The sequence below is a fragment of the Pocillopora verrucosa genome, chromosome 1 (genome assembly GCF_036669915.1).
Source record: "Pocillopora verrucosa isolate sample1 chromosome 1, ASM3666991v2, whole genome shotgun sequence".
Classification (NCBI taxonomy): Eukaryota; Metazoa; Cnidaria; class Anthozoa; order Scleractinia; family Pocilloporidae; genus Pocillopora; species Pocillopora verrucosa.
In genome coordinates this window covers 2,251,575-2,262,023 of record NC_089312.1, presented here as the reverse complement: position 1 = coordinate 2,262,023, position 10,449 = coordinate 2,251,575, and the positions used below count along the sequence as shown (strand labels likewise).

The 10,449-nt window shown below is 35.3% G+C and overlaps 1 protein-coding gene across 1 annotated transcript; it reads left to right on the top strand.

The window, feature by feature from the left end:
- The first annotated feature begins 20 nt into the window (after nt 1-20).
- On the top strand, nt 21-10,218 carry LOC131781825 (protein FAM184A). Its single transcript, XM_059098544.2, has 12 exons — nt 21-1,171; nt 2,696-2,877; nt 3,791-4,327; nt 4,987-5,108; nt 5,369-5,519; nt 6,616-6,828; nt 7,065-7,218; nt 7,855-7,982; nt 8,210-8,394; nt 8,743-8,889; nt 9,009-9,126; nt 9,541-10,218. Exons 1-12 carry the CDS (start codon nt 31-33, stop codon nt 9,820-9,822), a joined length of 3,360 nt encoding a protein of 1,119 aa, XP_058954527.2. The 5' UTR covers nt 21-30; the 3' UTR covers nt 9,823-10,218.
- Nucleotides 10,219-10,449: the final 231 nt, after the last annotated feature.

The following is a 10,449-nucleotide window of genomic DNA, read 5'->3' as shown; positions in this document are numbered from 1 at the left end:
AGGAACAGTCCTCAGAGGAAAGAAGTCAAAATGGCTGCGAGTAAAACAGCCTCGAGTTTCCACAGTATGCCGCACAGAAACGGCACTTATGTGGCCAGCCATGGAGGTAATTCTCCTGCAGATGTTACCCCAGACCTACATCTCAAGATGTCGAAGAAGATTGCTCAACTTACTAAAGTTATTTACGCGCTCAACACCAAAAATGACGAACACGAAAATGTTTTGGAAAACATGAAAACGGCCCATGAAGAAGAGATGCAAAAGCTTATGGCGGAAACGAAAGAAAGAGTAAACTATTTTAAAACCAGGTTAAATGCTGTTTCTGAACAAAGACAGAAGATCGACATGTTAGAGTCGCATTTGTCGAAGGAACGGCTCCAGCGAGAAGAGGCGATGTCGGAATTTGAGAGTTTCAAGCGCCGAACAAATGATGAAGAAGCTCGTTTGAAATCAGAGTTTTCTGATAGGATTTTGACCATGTCCAAGGAATTATTAACTTCTAAAAAGGAGTTCGAAGAACGCCTGAAGGATTTTCAGGCTACTAGGAAACTGTTAGAGGAAAATCGAGACAAAGCTGTGGAGGAGTTGACAAGCAAACATCACGACGAGATCGACCAGCTCATGAAAGCTCATCGTGTGCGCTACGATGAAGTTGTGAAGGAAAAACAGAAACTTGAAAAAGAAATTCAGGAAAAGCTTTCTCGGGCAGAAACTTCTAGCGATGCTGTGGCGGAGGAAAGACATAGAATTGAATCTGAGTATCAAGAAAAATTGGACAAACTGAAAGCATTTTACGAAAAAGAATTGGCTGCTTCGCGAACTTTGCAAGAAAATTCCAAAGAATTTCAACTGAAAGAGTGGGAAAAAAGAGAGAAGGCTCTTAAAACCGAATGGAATAGACAAGAACGAATCTTTAAGGACAGGATTTCAGAGTTACTAAATCAATTAAGTGACGGAGAGCAACATATGTCCATTTTGAAAACGCAACTAAACGAACTGGAATCCAAACTCGAAGGTAAAGAAGGGGATTCAACAAACTTGGCGAAACAACTCGAGGAAGCGAGGCAAGAGGGATCCAAAGCCCTGAAGAGTTTAAGGGAGACGGAAAGTAACTTAACTGTATCGAAAAAACGGTGTGAGGAGCAAGAGGCCGAGATCGCTCGTCAATCGAGTAAGTACCGTAGTTCACATATAACATTCATTACTTCAAGGGTTTCTTACTAACCAACATTATGACCAGCTCCCAGAGTTTGTAGAGCACGCCACCGGTATCGCAGAGGTCATAGACTCAAATACCATACAAGCCTGAATTTTTTTCAGACCTTAATTTTACTACTGCTTAAGTTGTGTTCATTACTGCGAAGATCGCTTTCATATCCATATCTTAAACCGCAATTCACAAGTATGATTTTCATATGACTTCACAGTAAAGTAAAGTGATTTTGTATGTTTATAATACAAACAAAATTTCGTTTTATGTGATTATAGAATTATTTAATGTTCTTTGTTGAAATTAATCGGTTTTATAGCGTTCCTTCTGTAATTTTTATTCTTTTGATATCATTTTTAGGTAATATTATTTCCTATTGATTATTTTTCGGAAATCAAGTTTGATCATTGATCGAATATTTAGTTTTCCTGTGAAGAATTAATTTATTTGTTTTATTAACAAGTGATCTATTATGGAAAGTGTGCATATTGTTATTCAATACAATACTAGGGCAGGTGGACATATTTAAACTCAAAAGGCTGCACAATGGGGTACTTTCGTGACATTTCTTTTTATTCATGTACTTATTATCTTATGGGAAAAACTTTTTAGCAGCCACACGTTAGGTTTTCCATGAAACATTTAATATCTATTGGGGAGTTTTGATCTTTGTCTTGCTCTCCTGTTGAAAACTTTTTATTAAATCTCTAAGGTAGTGTGTATACTATGATTGGTCAGTTCATCAGGCTATGTTTTACTGTATGACCTGCTAGATTCAAAAGTTTGTTTGAACTGAAAACTTCTTGATCTCTTTGAATCCAGAGGTATCAAATAATTAATTTACTAACCTTGTTTTCTATGTCAAACCTTAAACTCAGTTAGTATTAAAAGTACACTGTATTTATAGGCTCTACATTCAATCCGTGAATGGACTTTAAAAGTCTTTGGTGGAAGATGCTTGAGAAATATTTCCTTGAGTTTCATAATTTTTCCATGACACAATGTTAGTGGTTAAACTATTTTTTTTTATTTCTATGAAACAGATGGTTACAAATCCACATCTATAGATATTGCCATTGCTGGTTTAAAAGTGGCAAACTGTGAGTTCAATCATCTCACTGCATTCCACTTGCAACTCACTCACTTATCACCAAAAAAACCTCTTATCACTTTTCACCAAATTCCACATGCAAGTTAATCACTTGTCTCTTATTCATGTTATATATTAACCCCTTTGCACCCCAACATCAATATGCATATTCTCCATACTGTTCTCTATACATCTCTGAAGGTGCTGACAATGGGAATTTGTGTAAGAATCAAGAGTTTTTTATTTAGTGATCATTTTCTTTATTCCTGTGACCTTTATGTGTGATTCAGGGGTGATATTATAAGGAGAAAATAGATGCTATTCACTCCAAGGGGTCAAAAGGTTAGATGTTAATGAATTATTCTATGCTAACACATGAAAATTGTTTGAAACAGTGCAAATCAGCAAACTTGATGCAACCAAGTTGTCTCAGGAAACAACGATCAAGGAACTGAAAGCAAACATTTCAAGCCTACAAAGTAAACTGAATAAGATGGAATCTGAACACGATGATCTTGGAAAGAAGTTCAGTTCACACACAGTGCAAACTGACTCAAAGATCATGCATCTTCAACAGGTTAGATTACACATCCCCTGCTACCTGTATTGTTTATGGCCTTATATAGCTCTGAATAGATTAAAAAGCTCTCACCTTCATGGATGAATTGACACTTCTATTCACAGAGAAAAGTGAAATAAAAATTAAAAAATTTAGTAATCCACAGCTAATGCTTGGTCATTCTTGAACATGCTGTGTTTGTCATAAAACTATCAAGCTGCCATAACAAAGACATAGTTAAAACAAAGTTAAGTTGACCATGTATGCTGCTTGATAATTATAAGTATCAGCTTGATGATCCCAATTTTTAAAAAAATTGATTACAAGTAATTTGTTATTTATAAAGAGTTTAAAAACAATCACTGTAGGGGGTTTGCAGCCACTTTCTGTTTTGCAATACTTACAGAAAATCAATGAATTAACATTTTTAAGCCATACAGCTCGACATAATTACCACAAGTTGTTTGACTCAAGATGTTGTAACTATTAACTAAAGGTACTGTTATGGTGGAGTTGCATTTGTAAATTGATTCTAAATGGCACTTCCTGTATTTTCAAATGACAACAATCATGCACAGACCTATTTGTTGCCCTCAACCATAGCTTGAGACTACTACACTCGCAGCTATCAGAAGAAATCCCTTACTTTGATAACTTTGAATGAAATCGAGATTTTAAGAACAATTGCAAAAGCTGACAAAGTTGCCAGATGCGTTGAAAGTATTGCAAGACCTGTGATTCAATTATCCTATTTACCTGTGTATAGCACACACTTTTTCATAAAAATAAACATAATTGCTACCCCTATCTTTATTCACATATTCTTGAATTCAGATATTTAAGAAAATGAATGACATGTTTTCAGAATTCAATTACTTTTTAATGCCTTTAAGTTTGTGATTTATCATTTGGTTGAATTTGTTTTGTACAGGAAATTGAGAAACTTTTAAGGGAGAAGGAAGACTTGGAATCAAAATACAATGCTGAATTAAAAAGAGCTGGTGAACAATCTACTAGCAAAGAATTTTCACTGAGAAAAGAACTTGAAGATGTCACAGCAAAGTTAAAGAGAGATCATAGCAAAGAACTTGAGGATATGAAGACAAAACTTGGTATCGATCATAATAACCACGTAATGAATTTACAGCAAGAATTTCAAGATAACTTGTCTCAGAAGGAGAGAGAACTTTTGGAGAATTCGGAGCAAGAACTTGAGAGGTTGCGGATAGAGAAGAATGAGGTTATTGCTGAGTTTGAGAATCACTGCAGTGACTTGAAAAATAAGTTGAGGTCGTCTGAAGATGAAGTTGAGAGATTGGAGAAGCTGGTTCATGATAGTGAAAAAGGACTGGGATCTGCATCATCGCATATTGACAGCTTGAAAACAGCCCTTAGTCAGACTAAGGAGGAATTACAAAAGACAAAGACTGACTTGCAAGAGGCTGAAAACAAGTATGCAAAGTCAATGGTAAGATCTCTCTTGCTTGTGAAAAGTCAAACACCCATGAAAATCATGTTGACTCAAAACTGATTTAAGAAGGTCATCAATATTGTCAGTTGCTGTTATTGATGATTCATTAATAAAAGTCTTACTGGCCTTTTGTCATAATTATAGCTTGTAAGGTCTCTTTGAGGGAATTTTGCACTATAGAATTATTGCATGGCAATCAATGTCCAATAACACTGAATAAAATACATGAACACTTCTCTGAAAAAAGCCAGGTCCACACAGCTGTTAGGGCCAACATGAGGAACTTATACATATGTCTTTTTTTAATGTTTTGTCTAAAACAAAGCAATAACAGGTTAGGAAGATACCTCCTTTAAGAGACTTTGAAGGAACCCTTGTATTTGCTAGTGGATATGTTGTACACTGTTGTTAGTGAATATAAATCTTAATAATTTTAAGCTAGTTTAATCTGCATTTTTTGTAGTTCCATGTAAATTGCCAAAGCTCAAAAATAGAGAAAACAACAAAACAATCAAGATTAATATTGTTTTACCTATAATTCCATCTTAACATACAACAGATATCTTGAGAATATCATTGATTGTACTTATTGGTAGATGTTGTTGTCATGAAAATGTCACATAATAATTAAAAATAAAAACTATAATTTTAATCAGGATGAGATGTACAAGCTAGAAATGCTCCATGACAAGGCTCTAAAGGATGCAAAATTAGACTCAGATGCCCGACTAGCATCACTTACCAATGAGTTGGATACTAAATGGAGTGAAAAATTAAGGTAAGTTTTTTTGGGTTGACTTATAGAGTAGTTGATGCACCAAATATCACTGTCATATCAACCATGCTTCAAAAGCTCTTGTGAATTAGTAAATGACACAAGTAAAATTCCAATTGTGTATTAACCATGTGGGAATGTTGTTGAGTGAGTAATTTTTTTTCCAAAGAACAGAATACAGGTACAGTACAACTCAGAAATAAGCAGCCACTAAAATGAGCTGCAAATGTTTAGCATATAATTTATTTCTTGGTAACTTTCAGGGATGAATGCAGTAAACTGCGCTCACAGCTAAATGAACAGCACAGAGAGGAAAATCGTGTGTCACTGGAGCAACTAACAAAGATAAAAGATTTGCAGAGAGAAGAACTGAGAGGAGAGCTGCAAAGTAAAATTGATGCTTTAAAAAAGACTGTAAGTACACAGACAGTATTATCAAATGAATGTATCTGGGCTTTGAGGCAACCTTTCTGCACTGATTAAGTCATAAACTCTTTCACCCTTTAGAGTGACTAAATTCTAATTTCTCCTTACAATATCTTGTCTGAATCACATATAAAGGACACAAGAATAAAGGAAATGAAGACCAACTAAAGAAGCTCTCGATTGTTAAACAAATTTTCCTTGTCAGAAATGTATAGTGAACAGTATTGAGAATATGCATTACTGATATTAGTTTCAAATGCCTAAGAATGAGCATATTTCAGTCAATTTCTATACTGAGTTTAGAGAACACGTTTGAATAGTCAGTAGATTTTGATCTCAACTTTTTAATCAAAACTGGATGAATTTTAAAACCAACTTGATTTTGGTTCTTTGTAAACAGGTTGCGCATCTTGCAATTGCTAAGAAATGCATTCTTGAACACTCCAAGAAGTTTGTTAGTACCATTGTCTTGACATAAAGAAACTTGCACTTTGATATTTAATATGATTATGTAATTTTTAATATAGCACCTTTCTTACTGTTACAGTATAGGGTGGTATGATTTGTCACATAATAATGTTTATCACAGACTATAACTTGATAAGAGGTGATTGTATAGTCTGAGCCATTTTGTTTGCAAAAGTTGACTACTTACCTTTAAACACCTCAGTCTATATTTAAATAATTCCACTAGACACTTCAGGTTAAAATTCCCCACCACAGTTTGGCAAGGTTTGAATTCCATACCCCCCAGGGTGAAGATGACAGTCCAGTGCCTGTGGATTGCCTGAAGGAATGTTGAAGCCTGGAATTGATTGGTGCTTAATGGCTATTGTTTTGACAACCTTAATGGAAGTTGTGGTCAGTGTCTTACTTGGCTTTGATGACAATATCCACTGAGGTTGTCAAAGTGTCAGTCACTGCTATCATCAGTTCTTAACAGTCTCTTACCTGAATGGTCAACTGTTGCCTCTGGATTTTAACCATCTGCTGAAATTTTTTTAAGTGTCAATAAGTACATTTTATTTAGCAATTCTGACTGAGCTCACTATGCATAAACTTAATAAGCTTTCTCCTTGTTCAGATTGCTGAAACTCGAGGTGATTTGGAAAAGGCAAACCGGAATGCTACGACAGCTGAGCTTGACCTTCGCAAAGAACTTGACTTACAGAGGAAACGCATGGAGGAAGAAATATCTGCCTTGTCTCTACAACACAACAAAAGGCTGGAAGAGTTGATAGAAAAACACAAGGAAGAGCTTAAGAAGCTGGAAGGTCTCAAAGATGAAGAAATAAAGGTACATGCTAGATTATTTCAGGCTTTTTAATTAATAGGTGAATGTTCACACAGTGTTTGGTATCAGGTTTGAAGTTTGCAGCAATATGTATTAATCTCTAATTACCTAAGTATAAGTTGAGTAACTTTTTTTCTGCAAGAAAACATGACAAGTGGCTGATTTGTCCTCTTTTTCAAGGTACTAATTTCTAACATGTGAATGCTAGTCATGAATTTTTCTTTCACATTTTCTCTCAGGAACGTGAGAGTGCCCTACAGAAGAGTCACAGAGATGAGATCACATCTCAACTGCAGGCAAATAAACTCATGATAGATGCCATCAAATCCCAAGCTGAGCAGACACGTATGAAAGACATCGAAGAAATAAAAATCAAACATGAAAATGATCAAGGTTAGACTTTTATAAAAGGTTTTCATACAGCATCAGTTGTTGCAAGCCATAAATAGTATTGTGTTTTTTCCCTTTTTTTGTTAATCCTTTAACTCCCAGATCAAATATGTAATTCTCCTTACTGTCAACCATACAATTGTTATAATGTTAGTTCAGAGAATTTAGTATTGGATCAAATAATTATTCCCTAATTGATATTTTTCTTTATACTCATCACTTGTCTGCTTGATATTGTATTGATATTGTAAGGAGAAATTGTTTCTTGGTCACTCATGGGAGTTAAAGGGTTAACTAAAGTTAAACATGTTTTTAAAAAGTTGTAACTAAAGTGCACATCCACCATTTCCACAGGACAATTCCATTTTGCTGTTTATAGGGAATGCATTGAGACTAAAAGCAACTCCAGCTTTGTTGTCAAAATTGTTTATTTTTCACACCAGCTTTAAATGGTCAGATTATTTCATTGTTGTAAAGGGGAAATGGAAATTATGCTTTTTACTCATGCCTTGCATGACTTGCTTGAAAAACATCTTTTTTTTGCAGTAACTGCATATTTTTTCCTTGTGATTTTTTTACTTTTTCTTTTTCAATCTCTTTTTGTCCTTTGTAATTAGTGTTTCTTATTTCTTTTTATAGAAAATATGAGAAGTGAGCTTTTGCGTGTCCAACAGGAGGAAATGCAAAGATTGCATAGAGAATTTGAGGTTCAATTAGCAGCTGTGAAACTCCAACTTCAGCGTACCAATGAGATGCACTCCAAGGATGTAAGTTACCAACTGTAATTCAAAATATTTGTTTTTCAAAAACTCTTTTCTCATCAACAAATGGATCCACAGGTAGGCATTTACTGCCTTTTCACCACTACTTTGAATGAGTAAATCTCACTTATTACTATATCATTTACAACTGTTACTGTCAGTAATACTCTGAGTGACTTTTGGCCTTGAGAGGAAAGTTAATTCTCAATGTCTGCTCCTAATTTGCCACTCAGGAAACTGAACATCAGAATCAGATAGAAGAGCTAAGACGAGAGATTGAAGAGAGAGAGTGCCATCTCAAAGAACTGGATGAGGAAATCGGTGAGGTGAAAAGTAATATGGAACAACTTCAACGTGAACTGCAAGCCAAAGGGCAGGAGATACTCAGTGTCAGACGGGAGGCTAATTCACAAATGAGGTTTGAATAGTATTGCTTTCTTTAAACTGGATTGCATAATAATCCATATTTTTACAGTATATTGTATCTGCCTTAAGTATCAATGTTAAGGTTTTGTTTGTACTTTTTTATGAACACCCATCAAATGAAATCCTAGTAAAATCACTGCCTTATAGTTTGTATTTCTTTCATAATCTGGTTGTCAGTCAGGCATTTAGATTGGAGACGGAACTTTCTGCCAACCTACAGTATTCATAATTCTGGTACTGGATTGTAGACTTAGTTGTTTTTAATCATACTATTTCTTTCTTGTACACTTCCAATTGAAAATTGTGTATCATTACTAAACATTTTACCTCTTTTTTTCAGAAAACGAGAAGAAGACCTTGCTAGATCACATCAGAAAGAGGTGGACTCCATAGCAGCAGATCATCTGCGTGAGACTCAGTCCTTGCTTGCAGAGTTTAATAGATCCAAGGAACTCCTTTGTGACAAGATTTCTGCTTTACAATTAATGTGAGTCTATAGAGCTCTATGAAGGTGCTCTATCTCGAAATTTTAACATTCATGTAACCCACTTCAAGGAAATAATACGAGGTAGGTCAAAATTAAATGCAATTTTTTGTTGTCAACAGGCTGGAGGAGGCTGAAGAAAAATTCAGGAGCCGACAGTCACGACCAGAAGACTTGGAAGTTATTGAACAGCTTAAGAGGGCCCTTGCTGAACGGGAGCTGGATATGAAGAGACTTGTGGTCAGTTTGAATATTTCATTTAGTTTTCAGCATTTCCTTTGATTTTTCTTTAACCATTATTTTTAATTAGAAGGTACTTGCTCCCTGAAGAACTACTATGATCCCTTTCACTAAATGTAACTGGACTTGTATCAGTTCGGTCATCTTTTGCTTCATGTGAATGTCCATCAGATATTTAGTCCCAAGGGTTAAATTTTGATCACAACTACTTCTCAGTTTGTAGTCAAGCTCAAATGTGGAGCTCCATTTTGCATGTCCACTTAACCATGTGCATTCCCTTGCATTGTACATGTGAACAATATAGGGCCTGTTACCCATGTGAAAATTGCAGATTTGCACACAGGGGTTGGCAATCAAGCTGTATTATTTTACAATACTTTTGTATTAATGCTGTCTCCTTATTTGGGTTCATAGGATGAGAAGAGATATTTCCAATTGGAACTTCTCAACAGGGAAACAAACTTCAACAAAGTTTTCAAAGCAGCACCAAATATTGGCGTCATCAACCCACTTCAGGCCAAAACAAAACCAGGGAAAGAAGGGGCACGGCAAAGCAGTTCTCTTGTCATGAGCTCGTCACGGCTAGATCCTATCCCTAACATGCCTGTTCATGAGAAAAGAATAAATAACAGTCGGCCTCTGCCTCCAACTCCACCAAAAGAACCCCCACCTCATAGAAAGACAACCGTTTTCTAATAAATTAAAATACTAGATTGTGTTCTTACTAGTTGCATACATTGAACCAATATTGGTATACCTTTACCTCTTTGTCATGTCATGGATTTTCTAAGACAAAGTACTCACACTTTTTATGTCTTAAGCTGTAAAAATACAGTAATGGAGTAATTATCAAACAGCTTCTAATAGGTGTAAGATGCTTGTATATCTCAAAGTTGTTGCCTTGTTCTTACTAGCAGCCATCATTAGAAAAAATTTGATGAATATGTTTTCAACCTTGATCATTCCACTTATATTAAGTATAGTGTACAGGAGAATGTAAATATTAGAACTGTATCAAATATTGCAATGGAAAATTGCTTGTATATAGTGCATGGTTGTAATAAAAAGACTTGGAAAAGTTGTTCATATCTAGCTGCAAATAATTGTCATATTGTTGTGGAAGGAAATTAGGTCAATTGTTGTTTTGGAAGATTTTACTGAGTATGTGTTCTAGGATTGGATGAATAATATCCTAAGTTGCAAGTGTGCTTCTGTAAAGATCATTTGGCTGATGATCAGGAGGGCTCTGTCTATAAGGGACTGTCTGAGGATTGTTCTCACAAATGAGGGTCTTTCAAAGGCTACAGGTAACTAAAAGGGTAG